General features: G+C 48.3%; 1 protein-coding gene, 2 non-coding genes and 1 pseudogene across 3 annotated transcripts; 1 reads left to right on the top strand and 3 right to left on the bottom strand.

The window, feature by feature from the left end:
* Nucleotides 1-1,352: 1,352 nt before the first annotated feature.
* On the bottom strand, nt 1,353-1,424 carry TRNAE-UUC (transfer RNA glutamic acid (anticodon UUC)). The gene has a single exon. It is a non-coding gene; the product is annotated as a tRNA-Glu (tRNA).
* An 8,045-nt stretch (nt 1,425-9,469) lies between these two features.
* Nucleotides 9,470-11,745, bottom strand: LOC131383575 (uncharacterized; annotated as a pseudogene).
* A 2,914-nt stretch (nt 11,746-14,659) lies between these two features.
* On the top strand, nt 14,660-15,169 carry LOC116469509 (protein FAM231D). The gene has a single exon (XM_032154842.2). The coding sequence runs from the start codon at nt 14,660-14,662 to the stop codon at nt 15,167-15,169; it is 510 nt and encodes a 169-aa protein (XP_032010733.1).
* Nucleotides 15,170-19,744: 4,575 nt separating this feature from the next.
* On the bottom strand, nt 19,745-19,815 carry TRNAG-CCC (transfer RNA glycine (anticodon CCC)). The gene has a single exon. It is a non-coding gene; the product is annotated as a tRNA-Gly (tRNA).
* Nucleotides 19,816-21,333: the final 1,518 nt, after the last annotated feature.

Raw genomic sequence — 21,333 nt, 5'->3', positions numbered from 1 at the left:
ATATTCCCACCCTTTTGCAGTTTAGACAAAACTGACCAACATTAATGTTATCACAGAGATCATAAGACTGACGGAACAGACTCTTTATGGCAATAAGACACCAAATTATAAATAGGACTTAGGACCACACCAGGCAAGGATTAACTCACACACCCCGTACATGCAAAGAATAAACTATGTTCTAACTGCCATAAGGTTTTTTCTCTAGCAGCTAAACAAGCACTGGCCTTGAGAATAGGGAGTGTTGAAGCACTTGCTGCTCACCCCTCAGCAGATACGAACCCCGCTGTTCCACAAGCCAGAACTACAGCCTTGACTGACAAAAGATTGATTTCAGTAACTTTCTTCTGATGAGAAGACCAGCGACCATGGACTGGTTCTGTCAGTTTTACAGTATCTGTGCATTTGAGTGCCTTTGTGTCCTGAAAAGACCTTTGTGTATAGGGCCTAATTGTAATGCATTTAAATGCTAAGTATCCATAAGAAGGTGAACAAGGTTGTATATTACTTGAATGTTTGTTCAATAAGCATGCATCAGGACCCCCTTCATAAATATTCATGAATCCTCCTATAACTTGTTGAATATGTATGTTAAGCCAACCCATTCAACTTAAATTCCTGTCTTGCCCCTCCCTCCCTCAAAGTGCCTGCTTCTGGGCTTCCTGCATTTCCCAGCCTGTCAGGATGACCACCTTACATGCTGTAACCATTTATAAAAATAAATTTTCCTCTGTAACCTCACAAATTGTATGGTTTTTCAGTTAACAGCGCTCTGCTGAAAGTTTGCAAAATGGGAAACTCACTACATGCCATTCTTCCACATGTCTGCCTGCTTTTGTTCAGTCTTCCAGCACCTTCAAATTGTATTTATATATATATAATATATATATATATATAAAGGAAATAAATTTTTCTAGTTTATAGTCGTTATCTGTGGGACAGTTACTCTGAAAGCAGCAAGCAGCCATTACCAGATGCAGAACCCATTCTGTCAGTAATGACAACCCAGCAAATAGGGCAGGAGCCCCACCCAGGTGTGGATCAATGCATGGCTGTATAACCTTGAGCAAGCTGCTTAGTCGACCTCTGAAGTCAGTACTGCTGTATGAGAAATGGAGATATGAAAAGAACAGGAGTGCTAGGGTGCCCAAGGGAGAAAAGAGTAGGTAACAAGGTTTTCAGTCAGGAGCATGAGAAACAGGCCGAGGGTCGCCATTATCTCCCCTTCTTCACCAGAGCTTTCTGGCACCCAAGACTACAGAAACTCTCCTGCAGGGGGCCTTGGGGCACATCGCAAGTTCCAGTAACAAGGGGGAAGATAGCCTGCTTTTGGAGACCTTACAAAAGGTACATTCCCTGACCGGGAATCGAACCCGGGCCGCGGCGGTGAAAGCGCCGAATCCTAGCCACTAGACCACCAGGGAAACACGAGCGAGTGCTTTTTATTCCTCTTGCCTTCCAAAGATTTCTCCAAAAGGTGAACTTGCCTGCAATGCCCACGAAGCCTGCCAGATGCACAAGTCAAAACTGATCTAGAGGCTCTGAAGTCCGCTGTGCTCCCTGAGAAGTGCGGAGCCACTGGAACCACCAGCAGCTTCAGACAGGAGCCAATAAGGCCATCAAAACCCTCAACAGAGGCATCTGTGAGTTCACTGTAGTGGCTGCAGACACCACGCTGCAAGAGAGCATTCTGCACTCCCACTGCTGTGTGAAGACAAGAATGTGCTGGGCCTGCCTGGAATGTTTGCGCACTCCAGGCAGGCCCTGGGGGGGGCCTGTGGGGTCTCCAGTCCTGTCATCACCTGTTCCTACACCATCAAAGAAGGCTCACAGCTGATTCAGTCCATTCAGCAGTCCATGGAAAGGCTCCTAGTCTAAACCTGTGGCGTCTAAACCTGTGGCCTCTGCTGCACAATCTCTGCTGACTCCTCCCCCTGAGGTTATTTTCAGCTACTTTCTATTGCTATAAAATATTATAGTATTAAATCTGGTTTCTGGGGTTTTGTATAGTTTTTGTTCTGTTTTGCAGGGTTGCTTTCCCCCTTCTCCCTGCCCACCCTTTCTCTGCCATCCTTCATCCTCTTAACCTCCCTATTGAAAAATGAACAAATGTTCAGAACAGAGGAAGTAGAGTGGTGACACCATCAAAGGCAGGAGGGGCCAGGAGAACCTGATGGGAGTGGGGATACAGACCTGGTTCTAGCTTCCAGTCTTCCAGTCACTAATTTTCTACTGTGTGCAGGCTACAATGGAAGTAAACACCACCCACTATATATCCCCTGTGCCTGGCATACAGAATCATTCATACATGTTAAAATGATCGAGGGGTTTCCTTTACTTCTAGGGGATTATGTATCATTTTGGGAGGAAGCATGTTTTCTGTGAGGTTCTTTGGTTTATGTCCAAGTGTCATTTACTGATGTAGCCCTGCTGTTTGCTTTCGGTATGTATGTTCTTCCTCCACCTGACAATTGTGCCCCTGATGGCGGCAGGGCAGCAGCATACCAAAGAGATGTGCTGCAAGATTTCAGAGGTGGGTGAGTGAGACATGGGAAAGTGGACTCAGGTCTTGAAAGAGTCAGGAGTGGCCAGGGCAAAGAACATGAACTGGTGCTGGAATGAAGGATTCTGGGAAGGTTGTGGAGACCTGGCTGGTAGCTAGAGCACAGATGATGGAATCCAAGGAAACAACTTCTCTCTGGTGAATCGAGATTTCTTCAGTGGCCACTTAGTCCCAGCTCTGATAGCCCTTATCCCTGTTTCTTGCCACAGTGTGGGTCATATGTATTCTTTATTATATGAGGAGAGTGCTAATTAATGTCTCATTTATTTTGTGAGCATCCTAATAAATATATTCATATTCCAATTTAACGAAAAAAACTGATCTAGAGATGCCCTTTTTCGAGGTGACGGCATGGCTCTGGAGAGATGGCCACAGGAACCATGGCAGTGGACCAGGTTGCTGGGAGAAGGCAAAAGGGGAGGCACCCAAGCTGAGAAGGGGCTAAGCACTCGGCCCCTGGGACCACCAACAGCAGGCCTGAGACACATGCAGGAAACCAGACACCCTGGATGAAATTTCTTTCAAGAAAGGCCGGTGGTCCCTGACAGAACACCAGAGGATTCTCCCTAAAACCTTTCGCATCTGCACCGTTTCCATCTTAGTTGGAACTGTTTGTTCTCATCCTTGCAATATGCAGAGAAAAAAAATCACAGATTTTTGATTGTTTTAAGATAGGGTCTTGCTCTGTCACTCAGGCTGGAGTGCAGTGGCGTGATCGTGGCTCACTGCAGCCTCAAACACCCGGGCTCAAGTGATTCTCCCACGTTAGCCTCTGGAGTAGCTGGGACCACAGGTGTGCCACCACAGAGACAGGGTTTTGCCATTTTGCCCAAAATGGTCTCAAACTCCTGAGCTCAAGGGATCAGCCTGCCTGGGCTTCCCAAAGTGCTGGGACTACAGGCATGAGACACCTTGCCCAGCCAACCGGAGTTCTTTTTGATGCCGATATTTTACTCAGACTCCACATGTAGGTAGGAATTCATGTTTTCAAGTAGGGACGTTGCTCTACACAATCCTGTCCTTTACTGATCACTAAATTAGAGTAAATCACTGTCCTGAAGAAGGTACCCTTGGGAGAGTGGGTTGGCCTGTCTTTCCACCCTTTCTTGGCTCTGCCCTCACCTTCAAGCCTCTTTCTGGCCTGTGTTCAAGGTCCAGAGACATGCTTAAGACCTCTCTGTGTGGCTCCTCTTGAATAGTTAGGAACCCCATACTTCCTGTTCAGTGGGCAGAGAAGCTTCAAGCCGCACAGTTTGGGGTATGCTAGGATCCTGCAAGGCACAGATGTGCAGTGGCCCACGAAGTGAGTTTGTGGGTCTCCAGATACCTGCAGCCCTTTCTGCTCCTGTAAGGTAAAAGGGCAATTGCCTTTTTTTTTTCTGCCCAGGAAGGACCCCAAAATGTTCTGAGTCAGAAAGACAGTGAATCCTCTACTCTGGGTCAGTGGGGAGGGAGAGAGAGAGATTTCAGAGGGAAGAAAGCAGAAAAAGATGTCACAAAATTGTCTAATCAAAAGTTACCATGATGCCTGCCACATGTGGATCTGGGCTCCCAGTCTCTAGTCCAGTTCAGTCCCAGTCTCCAGTCTGAGCCAAAGCAGAACAAAGCTGGACACTGCAGCCTGGCATCCAGCGAACATTTTGTCACTTTCCCCAGGGTGGGAGCATTTGAACTTTGGATGTGAAGGAAACATGGTAACCACTGCAGTAAGAAAAGCAACTGCTGGAGAAAATGGCACTTTCTTCCCCAAATTTGTTTTTACACTCATGTCTAAAGAACACCTTAGAAACAACATTAACATCTTTCAGCAAAAGGAAATTCTGCCTGTTGATCTTTTGCTGTGAGACAAACTTGAGAACTTCACAGACACTGCCTTTCTCTGAAAACTGCCCTTACCTCTTTGTTATAATTCACTTCAAGACCTGTTGAGTAGGAACATTAAAAAGGCAAATAAAAAGTTTCAAGTGTTCTGAAAGAATGCAATAAAACTGCCCTTAAAAAAAAATCTCAAGATGGAGGTGGAGATCCTGTGATCATGAAATCTGAATAGGCTGCTCCTGTGCCCTTCAGTGGTGATGGCTCTGAAACAGTTGTGTTTTATAAACTTCATGCCCTGGTTTTCAAACGAATTCAATGCAGGCCAAGAAGCACAGTTTGGCCTGGGTTGGATGTTCTATATTTTCAAACAGTGAAATGCCTTGAGACACAGCCTTTGCTATAGTACCTGCTAAAACTTCAACGTGTGGATAAATATAGCTTAAATTGAGTCGAATAGACTAAGCGAGAGTGGCAGTGAACGATGCCCCTTGGAAGATTCGAGGTGCTGAGGCCAAAGGGCTAGCAAGGAAAGAGCACGTGGGTCAGGCCCTTCAGCCTGGGGGAAGGGCAGGCAGGGAGGGTCCTATGGTGCCTGGGAGGACCCGAAGCGTGATCGCCTGTCAAGAGCCAAGAGCCCTAACAGCCAGCGCCGGGGAAAAGGCCCCTGAAGGGCAGTCAGCAGCCCTGCAGGGGCGGCGTCCACGCTCCTGTGTGGCACGGCACACTCATGGCTCCACCAACTCCTGAAGCTTCTGGGAGCCAGAGAGTCAGCCGGGAGAATCCCACACACGGCCACTCAGTTCCTGGAAACCCTGCATGAGATGCGGGATCCCGAAGTCAGATTGGGGGTCCCTAGGGTCTTGGCTTCGGGGCTAGGCGTGGAACCATAAATGAGGATTCACCCTGTCTGCCTGAGGGATTGTGTTTCCTGGCGTATTTTTCACTCAAATTTTGAAAAGCAGTCGAATTTCTTATATTGGAAACTCTAGTAGTTAAAAACAGCAGATGGTAACATTTCAGGAATATGTCTTGTGCCAGGAACTGTGAGGGGTTTCTGCAGTGTAGTGATTACATGTTCGCTTCACATGTGAAAGCTCCCAGGTATGGGACCTTTCATCATCAACATGATGAAACCCTGTCTCCAGTAAAAATACAAAAATTAGCCAGGCGTGGTGGTGCATGCCTGTAATCCCAGCTCCTCCGGAGGCTGAGGCAGGAGAATTGCTTAAACCCAAGAGGTAGATGTTGCGGTGAGCTGAGATCGTGCCATTGCACTCCAGCCTAGGCAACAAGAGTGAGACTCCGTCTAAAAAAAAAAAGAAAAGAAAAGAAGAGGACTTTAAAACCGTTATTATGACAATATTCTATGGGTCCAAAGAATTAAGCAGAGGTATCAAACATATAAAAATGGTCAGAATCAAACTTTGGAGATTAAAAACTACAACATCTGAGATAATAAATTCACTGGATGCAATTAACAGCAGATTAGACACTGCAGAAAAAAAGATTATGAAACACAAAGCCGCCGGGCACGGTGGCTCAGGCCTGTAATCCCAGCACTTTGGGATGCCGAGGCAGGTGGATCACGAAGTCAGGAGATCGAGACCATCTTGGCTAACACGGTGAAACCCTGTCTCTACTAAAAAATAGAAAAAATTAGCCGGGCGTCGTGGCGGGCGCTTGTAGTCCCAGCTACTCTGGAGGCTGAGACAGGAGAATGGCATGAACTCAGGAGGTGGAGCTTGCAGTGAAGATCGTGCCACTGCACTCCAGCCTGGGCGACAGAGCAAGACTCTGTCTCAAAAAAAAAAAAAAAAAAAAAAGAAAGAAAAAGAAACACAAAGCCTCGAATGATTGAAATATCTAAAATACAACCCACGGTAACAATTTTTTTTTTTTTTTAATGAACAGAGCATCAGTGAATGATAGTGCAAGTTTAAGACACCTAATACACAAGTAATTGTAGTCCCCAAAAAGACTGGGGAAGAAGAAAAATATATTTAAGAAACAATGACGTTTTTCAATCATAGTGAAAATTGTTAACCTACTGAGCCAAGGAGCTGAATAAACCCCAAGCACAAGAAACCTGAAGAAAACCATATCTAGTAGGCGCTTCATAAATGAATTGCTCAAACTTATTGAAAACTCTCAAAATCAGAAGAAAAAAATCATCGTACATACAAAAAACAAAAAGATTATATCATTGGAAGCCATTCAAGTGAGAAGGCAGTGGAGCAACATCTTAAAAGCACTGAGGGGAGGCCAGGCGCGGTGGCTCACGCCTGTAATCCCAGCACTTTGGGAGGCCTAGGCGGGTGGATCACGAGGTCAGGAGATCGAGACCATCCTGGCTAAAACAGTGAGACCCCGTCTTTACTAAAAAAAAAAAATATATATATATATATATAAATTAGCTGGATGTGGTGGTGGGCACCTGTAGTCCCAGCTAATCGGGAGCCTGAGGCAGGAGAATGGCGTGAACCTGGGAGGCGGAACTTGCAGTGAGCCAAGATCGTTCCACTGCACTCCAGCCTGGGCGACAGAGCAAGACTCCACATAAAAAAAAAAAAAACAAAATCACACTGAGGGGAAAAGTCAATGTGAAATTCTACAAAAGCTGAAAATTCACTACCACCAGCCATCACTACAAAAAAAAAAGTTAAAGGAGTCCTCCAGGCAGAATGAAACTGACATCGGATGAAAATCTGGTTGTACAAAAAAAAAAAAAAAACAAAAAACAAAAAAAAAAACACTAGAAATGACATCTACATAGGCAAATATATAATTTTAACATCTAACTGTTTAGCTGGGTGTGCTGGCTCACGCCTGTAATCCCAGCACTTTGGGAAGCTGAGGCAGGCAGATCACTTGAGGTCAGGTGTTTGAGACCAGCTTGGCCAATATGGTGAACCCCTCTCTCTACTAAAAATACAAAAATTAGTCCGGTGTGGTGGCCCACGCCTGTAATCTCTGCTACTCAGGAGTCTGAGTCAGGAGAATCGCCTGAACCCGGGAAGCAGAGGTTGCAGTGAGCCAAGATTGTGCCACTGCACTCCAGCTTATCTGATAGAGCGAGACTCATCTTAAAAACAACAACAAAACAAACAAACAAACAAAAACACATCTGACTCTTTAAACAAAAGTAATAAAGATGGATTGTAAGGTTTATAACACGTGTAAAGTAAAATGCATGACAGTAGCATAAAGGCAGGGAGAGGAGTAATGTGAAGAAGTATGATACCACTTGAAGGCAGACTGTGATGAGTTAATTTTTGTGGAAAGCAAGGCAGAATTTTTGAAGTTTCTTTCTTCATATACTTTCGGGTTCCCATAAATACAACCTAGTTTGTTCTGGAGGGATCTTATTTTATAGGAGGCTCGGAGGGGGACCTTTTGCTTTGTGTCCTCATAGGATGCACAAGACAAGGGAGCAATCTCTCACTTTTTAAATACAATGATAGGCCTGAGGAGAAACAACTGCAATTTGTTTTTTGGTTGTTTTTTTAATGAGATGGGATTCTCACTGGTCTTGAACTGAGCTCAGGCAAGGCTTCCCCTACTTCGGCCTCTCAAAGTGTTGGGATTAATAGGCGTGAGCCACCGCGCCTGAACACAACTACCAACATTTAAAAGCACATCCCTCGGTAGGCTCTAACCGCCTGACCACAACTACCAACATTTAAAAGCAAATCCCTAGGTAGGCTCAGAACCACCAACTTTCCAGTTAACAGGCCAACGCGCTAACCGATTGCGCCACGGAGATAGCCTCAGTTTGTCGCTTTCATCTCAACATAGATTAAGCAATCACTAAACTAGGGGTTGCCATTCGCTTTCTGCAGGACAAGTGTGCAGACTACAAAGCTTCGGAAAACCAGAGAGGCTGAGTCGACTAATCGTGTTGTTGCACGTTAGAAACGCGTGCATTGCCTGACTCTGAAACCAGAAGGGCGGCCGAATGGCCTTCACCCTGCGTTGACCCTCGCGTGATTCAGAAGCCAGTGCCTCTGGAAATGCCTGGATCTGCGACCCCAGCCTGAGCCTAGTAGGGCCCAAGGGAAGCTGAACGCCCCGACGGCTCTCATGGTAGCTCTTTCTGTTTTTTTGCGCCGCCTTCAGGCAATCATCTGCTCCGCTTGCTCTCCCGTCACTCAACTCGGCTTCAGTAGATGGGGTTGGTGGGGCGGGAGCGGGAAAGAAGCAGGGGAGTCAAAAGGGAAAACCTGAAAAGAAGGAGGGAGAAGAAGCAGGGGAGACCAGGACGAGACAATGGGACAGCCCAGGATGCCGGTGCAGAGGGCACCGGCTGGATGCAGAGAAGATGGGACGCGTATCAGAACGGCGAGGAGAAGACGTGAGGGAAAATCACAAGAACCTGTAGCTGCCCAAGAATAAAGAAGTAAAAATCGCATAAATGTGTTTACATTTAAAAAAAAATCGGGGGACCGGGCCCAGTGGCTCACGCCTGTAATCCCAGCACTTTGGGAGTCCGAGGTGGGTGGATCACTCACTTGAAGTCAGGAGTTCGAGACCAGCCGGGCCAACATGGTGAAATCCCGCCTCTACTAAAAATACAAAAATTAGCTGGGTGTGGTGGCTCACGCTTGTAGTCCCAGCTACTTGGGAGGCTGAGGCAGGAGAATCGCTTGAACCTGAGAGGCAGAGGTAGCAGTGAGCCGAGATCATGCCACTGCCCTCCAGCCTGGGCGACAAACCGAAATTCTGTCTCTCAAAAAAAATGCATAAATAAATAAAAGAGGGGTGGGGAAGCAAAACGACGGGCAGTAGGTGTGGGGCGCATTGGGATTCTATAGTGGTTAGTATCCTGCCTTGTGCCTGCAGCAACTTCTGTTCTAATCCGAATCCTGGTACAGTCAGACTCTATCTTGGACCTACTGGGACGAACCCACGTGTCTTTTGGTTTGCTTTTAATTCCTGCACCAGCTGCGTCCTTTATCTGCAGCCAGAAAGCCAGAAAGCAGGGTTTACCAGGAAACCCAATAGTACACAAACAACGGCCCAAAGAGAAACCTTCGAAGTGCTCTATGCCTCACCGTTTAGCAGGAAATATCAAGCAACTCTCAACCTAGCTGGTCTGTAGCTTCCACGAATGAAATAATGTATTCATTGCAGTCTCTCTGGTTGAGATATTTCAAATATTTGGTGGAGCTTTTAATGAGACGGAGAGACACTCTCGAGTGTGGAAGAAAAAAATGAGGGGGTGTGAGGATGAGGCGACTTTGGGACAGAAAAAAAAAAGAGACAAAGAAGCCACGTAAACGTTTTCGGGTAGGCGTGAGGCGATGTCAGTTTTGAACCCCGTTATGTTAGGTAAAGAGCGCAGCCCTCTTCTAGCACAAACACCGTTTCCTACATTGAAGAAATCACAGAGATCAGTAGCCCTAGAGTGCGATGAAGAAGCTTCAATCTGGGAGAACCCCCTTCGTGACCACGGTCTCTTTCCTGCCAGGTAAGCGGGAATAAGCGCATGCCCTGCAGGGACAGCACAGCGTCCTCGCCCTGGCCGGAAGCTCAGGGTCACCACCCTACCCACTGCCCCCCCTCGCCATTCTTCCAAACCACTCTCTGCCAAAGATTCCACCGACAGTCACCCCACACCACAACCCAGGCCGCCTTTCAGCAGCGGCTCCCGCCCCGCAACCACCGCGCTCTCTCACCCCCGCGGTTCTGCCCGCTGTCTCTGCCCAGTCTGTGCACTTCACCTCCCTGGCTCCCGCTCTCCCCTGAGCTTACAGTGGACGCGGGATTCTTCCGAACCCCTCTTGGAAATACTGAATGGAAAAGGGGGAGCGTGCGCAAGTGCTTGGTAGAGTGTAGACATTGTGGAATTTGACATTGTACCATCGCTTCGGCGTCCTAGTTCTGATTTTTACACCTGCATTCTGCTTAGGGCACCGGCAACAGTTTTCCATTTGTACCTACTCCACCTGCTGTCTTTGTTGGGTCAGCGAACATCGCCTCCCTCTACCGCTCAATCAGCAAACGGGACCGCCCTTGCGGACCTCACCCGCCGCTCACCCCCTTCCCAACTTCGCGGGCATCGCCTCCGGTCGCCTCTTCCGAAGGCCTAATCAGCACTTTAGCTGCGAACGGAGGTGAGGAGGCTCCGCTGACTGACCGGTGCCCATGTCCAGGGCACGCACAAACGCCATGACTTGGCTTGGCCTCTCTCTTAGTTATTCGCAGCTCAGCCCGATAGGCGCCTCTGGGGCGCCGACGGCAAAGAAGGTGGGCTTATTAGGTGCTGCTCCACGGGGACTGGCCTCTCTGCACGGCTGTGTACACCTGAGCGAGACGCTCAGTCGCTCTCTAAAGCCGTTTCTGCGGTTGACAGACACGGAGGTAAACGTGAGAGGTGGCCCACCACGACTTGCCCTCCTTCGCCCGAGTTTGCCCCTCGCTGTGGAGGCTATTCTACATCTGGCCCTTGGAGCAGGCCGGCAGACAGCGTAGTAAAGGAAGATTTCTGCGGGAGGGCGGCCAGTGCAAAACAGTTCCGTGACCGGGAATCGAACCCGGGCCGCGGCTCTTCGAGCGCCGAATCCCAGCCACTAGACCACCAGGAAGATAGGGAAGAACGCTTTCTCTCCCTTCTTCGGTCTGTAGCGACAGTTTCCTGTGCTCTGGGAGGACTTGGGCCTTGTGAGGGTCGCTCTTTGCTCCCGGAGTAGTCTCACAAGGTCGTTACCTCCCTGCTTTCTTCAAAAAAAGAGCCTGCAGGAGACACACCGAGGGCTTCGCGAGGGACACCAAGGCCACGAGTCCTGGGTCCTGGAGCAAGTTGCAGCCACCCGGCCGCAGCTCACCACTGGCCTAGAGATGCACCTTTGCGAGGCAGCAGCAACTGACAAGATGGTCGCGGGTCGCCAGGTCCGGAGCCGCGCGCCAGGTTGCCAGGAGGAGGTGGGAGCGGGGAGGCGCCCGGGGTGAGACGGGGGCACCCTCTGCATCATAAAGGACCCAGACCCCGGCACCCTCAGCATCATAAGGAATCACACGGATGCGGAAACCGAGAAGGGCTGGATGGGAAACTCTTTCCAGGAAGGCTCCTGGGCACTCAACTGGTCTCCGACCTTCCCCTGCAACCTGTGACACTTGCCATTTTCCCATTTTAGGCGATGGCAACGCCACCCTTCCATTTGCTCTGGGCAAAACTTCGAGAGTTCCCTCTGACGCTGGAGTTTTTTCCTCAGATCCAAGATCCAATTGGTCACCAATTCGTGATTTCCCGTCGGCCAAGTGCGTGGGCATTGATCTACACGCGAGTTTCTCCACTTCCGTGGAATGGCTACTTCGGGGTGGGGTAGGGGCCCTCCTGCGGTGGATTGCAAGGTATTTAGCAGCATCCGTCGCCTCCGCTGACTAGAAACATGCCAGGGGATTAACATTCTCCCTCCCTTCCCCCAGCCGCGGCCTAGTGTCCCAGCGGGGTTGGGAGAGGCATGTGAGGGCGAAGTTGCCCCCTGTTGAGAACCATTGCTGCGCGTAGTCCTGCTCTCTGAACTTGTGCAGAGGACTCTCCAGGTGAAGGCTCAAGGGTGGATCCAGCTCGAGACACCCTCGCTCCCCCTCACAGTCGGACCTTAGGATTTAGGCTTTAACATCTCCACATCATGAGATTCGAAACCTTTAGGTGTTTTCTTCCGTTCTGTCCTCCAAATCGGCCTCTTCCGAGCCTGTTGACCAGGGCCAGCCGGGCAGAGGGCCGGGCTCGCTCAACGAGGCTCCTCTCGCCCCTCCGGGAGCTTCAGGCTTCTTTCGGTTGCAGAGAAGCTTTATGGGCCACTTCCTTCGGCATCCCCGTGGGCAGGTGCGCGGTGCGCGGGGAAGAAGAGGATTTGACTGCGGTTCTGGACCCCCGGCGCCCAACCTCCACCCCGGTGCGCGCGCTCTTCCAGGTCCCACTCACCAGCAGTTAGGTCTCAGGTCAGCCTGAGCTCCCGAGACGCCCAGGCCAGGAAGGACACTTAGGGGAAACCATCTGCTCACTTCGGTCCTGTCCGGAAGGGATCCCTTTCTGACGGGAAAGAAAGGCTGCGAGTCCTGTCCTGTTGAGTAGGCGGAAGAGAGATCAAAGGGAAGACAAGAAAAATCCTGTGAGGTTTCAGGATCTAAAGTTACCATGAAGTCGACCTAACCTCCTCTGGAGGTCCTCCCGGTCCTCCCGTGGCTGGCGAAGGTGAATCCAGCTTCCGTCTCCAGTTTGCAAAGGCGGACAAAGCCAACGACAATGGGCCTGTCCACTATCTTCTTTCATATGCACAAAATGTCAGCCCTTCCTGTTTCTAACTTGCAACATCCCACCTGATGACCAGCTCAGCAAATCAGAGACCCTCCATGGGATTCCATCTCTGTCTTAGTTCGGGCTTCTATAACTATGTACCATAAACTGGGTGGCTAATTCACAACAGAAATTTATTTCTCACAGTTCTGGAGGTTGGAAGTCCAAGATCAAGGTGCCAACATGGTAGGATTATGATGAGGGACTTTTTTCTGGTTGTAGACTGCCACCTTCTCATTGTATCCTCAGGGGGCAGAGAGAAGGCGAGAGAGCTCCCTGGGGTCCTTTTTATAGGGGCATTAGTCCATTCAGACTAATGGGACTAAATCCAGACTCTGTGCTGAGCGTTATGGATTTTTTGTATGTTCATCCTCCCAGCAGACAACTGGAGATATATTGTCCCCAGAGGGTACAATAGAGTATCTTCGGTCACAAGTCAGCAACAAGCATAGTGAGTGAGAGCATGTGTCCCACTCTGAAATGACAGTGTATTTGTCCGTTTTCACGCTGCTGACAAAAACATACCAGAGTCTGGGAAGACAAAGAGGTTTAATTGGACTTACATTTCCACATGGCTAGGGAGGCCTCAGAATCATGGTGGGAGGCAAAAGGCACTTCTTACATGGCAGGGGCAAGAGAAAATGAGGAAGAAGCAAAAGCAGAAACTCCTGATAAACCCATCAGATAGTGAGACTTACTCACTCTCAGGAGAATAGCACAGGAAAGATCCACCCCCATGATTCAATTACCTCCTCCTAGGTCCCTCCCACAACACATGGGAATTCTGGGAGATACAATTCAAGTTGAGATTTGGGTGAGGGCACAGCCAAACCATATCAGAAAGGGATGAAGTGACAGCATATCCTGATGTGTGTGATGATTTTATGAGTTATTACCTATTTCAAAATTTATTGCAACGTTTGAAAAAGAACAAGGACTTGTACTATCTGACTTTAAGGCTTACTATAAGCTATTATAGACAAGGCATCAGGAGGGACAAATAGGTAAACAGACTGAGTTAAGAGACCTGAAACTGATCCACAGCTATACAGTCAATAAATGAGTTTTCAATGAAAGCAGTTCAATAAAAGAAAATAAATCATTTCAATTAGTGGACTTTCATATGGAGGTGTGGGAGACCAGCAATGTTATTCTCCCTCACACTACATACAAAAGTAATTTGAGGTGCATTATACACCAAAACTTAAAAGTTAAAGATATAATGCATTTCAAGGATACTCTGTGACTTGTTGGTAGGCAAAGATTAGCCTACCAACAAGTAGGACACTGAAAAAATATATATAAAAGAAAGACATGATAAATTAGACTTCATCAACATTAGCCATACCTTCTCATCAAAAGATACTACTAAGAAAGTGAAAAGGCAAGCAAGCCACAGACAGAGAGAATAGTCACAAAATGTATCTGACCTCCACACCCTGTAATTAGATTTATTGTGGTCTGGTACATTGTACCCAGTTTCTGCAGGAGTATTTTCTGGGTGTCTCTAATGAGTAAGAGAGGGCCCCATGGGATATTCCTACAGTTCCCAGATGAACAGTGGGAAAGACTCTACATTGACCAACCCCGGGGACCTGAAAACTCAGGTCCTCAAGGAGGGTAGAGGATACCTGGACCCCGACCCAGACCCCTGGATGGGCTGTGCCAAGAGACCCAGCAAGGGAAGGGATTCCCTCCTGCCTCAGGTTCTCTGTTCTTCTGTGGTTAGAAGACCTGAACCCAACTCCCTCCCCAAGCACTGGAGATGGGGCTTTTCCAAGGGCTGGGGATCTTGCTGTCCTAAGGACAGCTGAGCAAGGGGGTCGAGGAGGAGCTTGGGTGGTGGAGGAGAGGAAACTGGGTAAGATGTGTGAAGCAGTCGGCTATACCAGGCACAGAGAGGACCCACTGGGACCCAAGAGCCTGCATGTGATGCCAGGCCTTGGGCCACCTTGTTCCTCAAAGGGGTGCCTACTTCCATGGGGTCTTCAAAGCGACTGTGGAAAGAGAGGCCTTCAGCCCACACCTCTGAATGCTTTTCCACCACAGCATGCCCTGTGGCCTGTATCCTGCTGGTGTGGAACAGTCAGACCCCTGCAGGGCTGCAGAGCCTCTGTACTGGGCGGCATCCCAGCCTGAGTGCCAGAGCTCAGTGGGCAGGCCCCCAAGCAAGTAGAGAGGAGGGCACCTTTTGGACAGAATGTGTGGGACAAGAGCGATGGCTCATCAGTTCAGGTTCCTCACAAAATGAGAGTCAGGAAGATCAGGGCGCAGACCTGATTTCCCACGCAGGGCTGAAAGCAGACAACCAGAGGGAGAGCAGCACCTGGGCCAATGAGGTAGAAGACAGAAGACCACAGTGCACTTCTGCCCTCAACCTCACCCCCTCCCACCCACATCCTCCACACCTCCTAACCACCTTCCTCAGAAGTGTAATAGGAATCAAGATTCCCCCTGGCCTGGTTGCTATGGGAGGCACAGTGGCCTGATGGAGCCTGAAGCAGGTGTCGGAAGATGTGGATTGTCTAACTGGAGGTTGGGAGTCCAGGGTGGAGAAGGAGAAGCTTGGAGTGCAGGATTTGGTGTTATGTGTGTGGCAGTAGGCACTACGTTCTAATTGCCAGTTTTTTTCTTCTTCCTTTTTCTCTCTAGCTAAACAAGCACTGGCCTTGAGATAAGCAATGCTGAAGCACTTGCAGCTCACCTATTACCATAAACTGACTGAGCCCTCCCTACACAAGCCATAACTACCGCTTTGATTGGACAAGAGACTGATTTCAGTAACTTTCTCTTGATAAGAGACCGCTGGCTGTGGACTGCTTCTGGTCAGTTTACAGAGGCTACGCACCTGATTGCCTTTGTGTCCCTGCTTCACATTTTGAAGCATAGGGCATAATTATAATGTATTTAAATGTTGTCTCCACCCCAAAGTGAACATAGGTTGCATGTAACAGGCATGTTTACTCAGCATGCATGCAGCAGGATCCCTTCACAAATATTCAGAGCTCCCCCTATTCCCTGTGGAATATGTATATGTGGCCAACCAGATCAACATAAATCCCTGTTCCCCCCACCGTTCCCTGGAAACCTACTTTTGGGGTTTCAGCAGGAGGGTATGCCTACCAGTCTGTCAGAATGGCCAGCTTGTAGGCTGTAACCCTTTATAAAAAAATAAAATCTCCTTTCTAAATTTATAAATTGTGTGATTTTTCAGTTGACAGCTTTCAGTTGTCAGTCAAGTCCCTGACTGGGAAAAGTCGTTTGCAATATATTTATTTGAAAAATGACTCAATTCCTGAATATATAAGAGAACTTTCATAAATCAGTAATATAGAGCTAAGCCAAATAAAATCGGGCAAAATATTCGAATAGGCCTTTGCAAAGGAGAATTTCTTATATGCTGGAAGCCATAAGAAAATATCTTCATAGTATTGCTCGTTAGGCAAGTACAAATTAATTCCACACTGAGATACCACTAACCACTCACCAGTGTGTGGCTACTTTTTCGTTTTTGTTTTTTTTTTTCCGAGACAGGGTCTCTCTCTGTCACCCGAGCTGGAGTGCAATGGTGCGATTAGTGTGATCTTGAGTCACTGCAACCTCCCCCTCCTGAGTAGCTGGGACTACAGATGCATGCCACCATGCCTGGCTAATTTTTTTTTTTATTATTGATTTTTTTTTGCACACAAAACAATAAACATTTTCTAAAAATACATACAAACAAAAAGATGCGTATCAAACATATTAGGAAGGTTGCACATGGGAAGACAGGGAATAGAAATGGGGAGTGGGAATTAAAGAAAATAAATGAGAGAGGCACTTTATATGGATCAGTGATAATAACTCAATCCTCTATTTGACAAAGAAGAAGGAGAAGGAAGAGGAAGAAAAAGAAAGTGGGATAAAGGATCAGAAAGGGAGGAAAATAGAAAAAATTAGAGCATGACTCCAGGGTAGACCTGTTTTGTTGACACTGGGTTGGTTGGTTGGTTTTTCTGTTGTATTTTTCATATGTTTCGCCATGTTGGCCAGGCTGGTCTCGAACTCCTAGCCTGAAGTGATCAACCCGCCTCGGCCCCCCAGAGTGCTGGGACCACAGGCGTGAGCCACCAAGTCCAGCCCCCACATTGCTTCTGGCCTCCGTGGTAGACCTCCCAGACGGGGGGTCAGGCAGAGGCGCTCCTCACTTCCCAGACAGGGCGGCCGGGCAGAGGTGCTCCTCACTTCTTCCCAGACAGGGCGGCCGGGCAGAGGTGCTCCTCATTTCTTCCCAGACGGGGCGGCCAGGCAGAGGCGCTCCTCACTTCCCAGACGATGGGTGGCCGGGCAGAGGCGCTCCTCACTTCCCAGACGATGGGTGGCCGGGCAGAGGGGCTCCTCACTTCCCAGACGGGGCGGCCGGGCAGAGATGCTCCTCACTTCTTCCCGGACGGAGCGGCCGGGCAGAGGCGCTCCTCACTTCCCAGACGATGGGTGGCCGGGCAGAGGCGCTCCTCACTTCCCAGACAGGGCGGCCGGGCAGAGGCGCTCCTCACTTCCCAGACGATGGGTGGCCGGGCAGAGGCGCTCCTCACTTCCCAGACGGGGCGGCCGGGCAGAGGGGCGGCCGAGCAGAGACGCTCCCCACCTCCCAGACGGGGCGGCGGCCGGGCAGGGGCTGCAATCCCAGCACCCTGGGAGGCCAAGGCAGGCGGCTGGGAGGCGGAGGCTGCAGCGAGCCAAGACCACGCCACCGCACTCCAGCCTGGGCAACACCGAGCACCAAGTGAGCGAGACTCCGTCTGCAGACCCAGCATCTCGGGAGGCCGAGGCGGGCAGTGCACTCGGGGTCAGGAGCTGGAGAGCAGCGTGGCCAACATGGCGAAACCGCGCCTCCAGCCAAAGGAGAAAAAGCCGGCAGCGGTGGTGGCGCGCGCAGGCAATCCCAGGCAGCCCGCGGCGCGGGGCAGCAGCGAGCCGAGTAGATTGCAGCCTGGGCCACAGAGGGGAGGGGAGGGGAGGGGAGGGAGCTAATTTTTGTATTTTTAGTAGAGACGGGGTTTCACCATGTTGGCCAGCTTGGTCTGAGAGCATAGCTACATTTTAAAAAGTTAGTACACCAAATGCTGACAAGAATTTAGTGCCACTTCAACTGTCATTGCTGGTGAGAAAACATTCTAGAAGACTGGCAATTTATACTAATGTTAAACTTATACTCAGGTCATGACCCAGCAATTGAAGTACTTCCATGCATCTCAAGTGCACAAAAAGACTTGTCAGCCTGGGTGACGGAACAAGACTATATCTCAAAAATAATAATAATAGTAATAATTTACTGTTCTCATAAAAATTAGCGGATGGGGAATGGAGGCAAGCCTGTGTAGACCATGACAACTAGTTTAGATTTTATTGTAAACTCATTAAAAGCTTGTTCTCATTTTGTGTTTTAAAAAAATCCCACTGATACAGCCGTTTTCTCTACCAGATGAGACTATAACCATATTATTTCATCAGTGAAAACTACAGACAAAGGGCCCTTGAGAGGCGGCATCTTCACCTACGGGAATTTTTTCTGCTCAATTGTGAGACAAAGAACATGTCCAAGTTTTCCTTTTGGCCAGGCCGCCCCCTCGTTTATGCACTGTGGGCTGAACTCCAGAAGCTGGCGCCCTTCCGGGCCAGCGGTTTACTCTGCTCTCTGGAGCCTGCTAGGATTAAAGGCAAAGCAAACGACAGGTCTTGTAGCTACTACAATAGCAGGATAGAAAACACTACTGTGACTCAGATTAGAACCGAGTTTGCGGCAAACACAACTACAAGTATTGACCACTACCGACCAAAAAGCCTGCTGACAACCATTGTACTTCTTATTTTTTTATGTAAAAACACTCATACTATTTTCTATGCTTTATTCTTGAACGTCTGCAGATTTTCGTGCTTTTCTCTCTTTCATGCCCTTCTCCGTTACTCTCTCCCCATTCCGCTACATAATTTAAAAAACATCTCATCTCTCAGGACCCAGCCATTGCCTCTACAACAAGCCTCCTAGGAAGTCTCATTGTCCCATCGACACCTCTCCCTTCTTTCGCTCCTTTTTCTTTTTTTTTTTTTTTTGACGGAGTTGCTCTGTTGCCCAGGTCGGAGTGCAGTAGCGTGATCTTGGCTCACTGCAGCCTCCGCCTCCCGGGTTCAAGCGATTCTCCTGCCTCAGCCTCTCAAGTAGCTGGAATAGCAGGTGCACGCCACCACATTCGGCTAATTTTTGTATTTTTAGTAGAGACGAGATTTCTCCATGTTAGCCAGGCTGGTCTTGAACTCTTGACCTCAAGCGATCCATCTGCCTCGGCCTCACAAAGTGCTGGGATTACAGACATGAGCCACCGTGCCCGGCCAATTTTCAGGCCAACACCTGTTGACACACATTGCCAGACACACGAAATCCCTCGCGGAACACCGATGGGCCCACAAAACACGCGGAGGCCATGGTGGCTGAAGATGTTAGCAAATTCGGTTCACGGTGTCTGGGGTACAGCCCCGAGGGTCCACTGGCCTCCTCTGCACAAGGACCACTCTGCGCAAGGACCAGTTTCTCCTGCTCCCCTCATCTCCATGCAGATTCTTCCGCACACACCTCCCCTTTCTTTGGGCCGCTGAGGCCTCTTGGACCTCCGAGGTGACTGCCCCGCCCGCAGCTTCTCTCCTTCCAGGAGCTTCATTTCTTGATCCTCTCCATGGTGGCTCAGCGGTAAGCCTAAGGTCCAGCACACGAATTAGGAACCTGATGGTTCTTAGGTTTGCAGGGATCCGCCCAGAGAATAGATGAAAGTAACAGGTACCAATATCAAAACCGCAGTGACTCACCAGAAACACTACGTGCTTGCCACTTTGCTTAGCAGTTTGTTGAGTCCAACAACTGCATGGGTCCCGGGTTAGTTTCCTGAATGTCTTTTACTGCTGCTTTGGTCAGCGTTGCTGTCAGTTTACCTTGTGCTGGCCAAGCCCTTAAATGCACTATTAGGTTATGCAGTGTAATTCTGCAGGGCAGAAGGGTAAAGAGCCACAGTGAAGAGCAAAACAGAACATCTTGCATTGGCCAGGAATTGAACCCGGGTCTCCCGCGTGGGAGGCGAGAATTCTACCACTGAACCACCAATGCCTTCCCATGGCAACTGCCTGGAGGATTACTGAAAAGAGTATCCAGAAAGACAGAAACTTCCAAGCGGCCTTTCAAGTGTCGACCCAAAGCTAACAAAGACATCCAAACCAAATGTTTTTATAGGAAACTTTTACTAAACAAAGTTATAAATATCAAAATAGCTCATTTGTCGGATCAAACTCTTGACTCTGAAAAAGGTTTTTCTACCTGCATTACAAACCCCTATAATAAAACGTCACAAATTCATTCATGTTTCTTTTTTCTAATCCTAAATCTTCAATTGTCAACCTCAAACTCCTGCCTTAGTGGTTCTGAGAAGGTAGCCTAACTGGTAGTTTAGGTAAGTAAAGTTCTAATCCAGGGAGGAAATAAGAAGCAGAAGCAGAATTAGAATTAGAGGAAAGAGGAAATAAAAGGACAGAATCAAGGTAGAGATAATGAAGAAACAAAGGTTGGTCCACTGAGTTAGTCTTTTGTCGCTGGTTTTTTTTGGCGAAACAGTAATGATCGGTCTTGTAATCATTATAATACTGTTATTTGTCTGCTTGAAGATGTATAAAGCATTTAAAGGAAATGTGATATAAAAAGATTAATAATGCCTGCAGTCAATATTTCATTGTTAGGGAGAACCCAATTTCCTAAGTTAATATGCTTTGATGTATTAGCTATGTAAGGAGTAGACTAGTTTAAGGAAATATTGATGGTCAAAATATTAACATATTAGTCTTTTGATGAAGTTCAAATAGTAGAGAGATTTCTTTCCTCAATTTTCCCTGGAGAGATTAAACTGAAGAGAAAAATTCAGAGAGTTTGCCCCACATGTTGGGTCTGGGAGTCATTATGACTTTTTCAAAGACAGAAGCTGTGACATGGAATCATGCTTCTTCTCTAGCTGAGAAGCCAAGCTAGGTCCAGGCTGGGTCATAAACTTGAGCCCAACAAGGAAATCACCCTTCACATTGACCTCACAGAGCTTTGACTGTTCTCTGTTCTTTGCCCAACACCCAAGACACACATCAGCTCTGGCCAACAAACCTTAACATATTATCTATATCAACCAGAGCTACATTTATTCCCAAATCTCCTTCTAAAATACAAACCTGTACTTTCTACTCTCAACTTCTAAATTTACAAAGGCCTCATATGCATCTCGGAGTCACAGATGCTAAAACTCAACAGACCAGTGAGTTCCCTGTCAGCAATATGTACCACCCTCTACCTCAAAACCCAATGATCAGACTCAAGCACAGCATCTCCCAAAGAGTAGTGCACTGTCCTGGGCGTTTCAACGATCACTAAAACCTGTTTCTAGCCCTGCCTAGCACACTTATCCTCACCACCATCCATCCTATCTGCCAAGCCAGATCTTTCTTTGGATAAACTCTCTCATTTTCACAACACAACAATTTCAGTTCAATTCAAAAAAATAGCGTTGAAGTTTATTGGATACTCCACAAGCTCACTGCCACTTTATTACCACACTTTTCCATCTATCAGCTCTTGCATCCATTAACATAA

The sequence above is a fragment of the Hylobates moloch genome, unplaced genomic scaffold (assembly GCF_009828535.3).
Source record: "Hylobates moloch isolate HMO894 unplaced genomic scaffold, HMol_V3 SCAFFOLD_5, whole genome shotgun sequence".
In the NCBI taxonomy this organism is placed as follows: Eukaryota; Metazoa; Chordata; class Mammalia; order Primates; family Hylobatidae; genus Hylobates; species Hylobates moloch.
The sequence above is the reverse complement of the archived record's forward strand: the minus strand, read 5'-3'. Positions and strand labels throughout refer to the sequence as shown.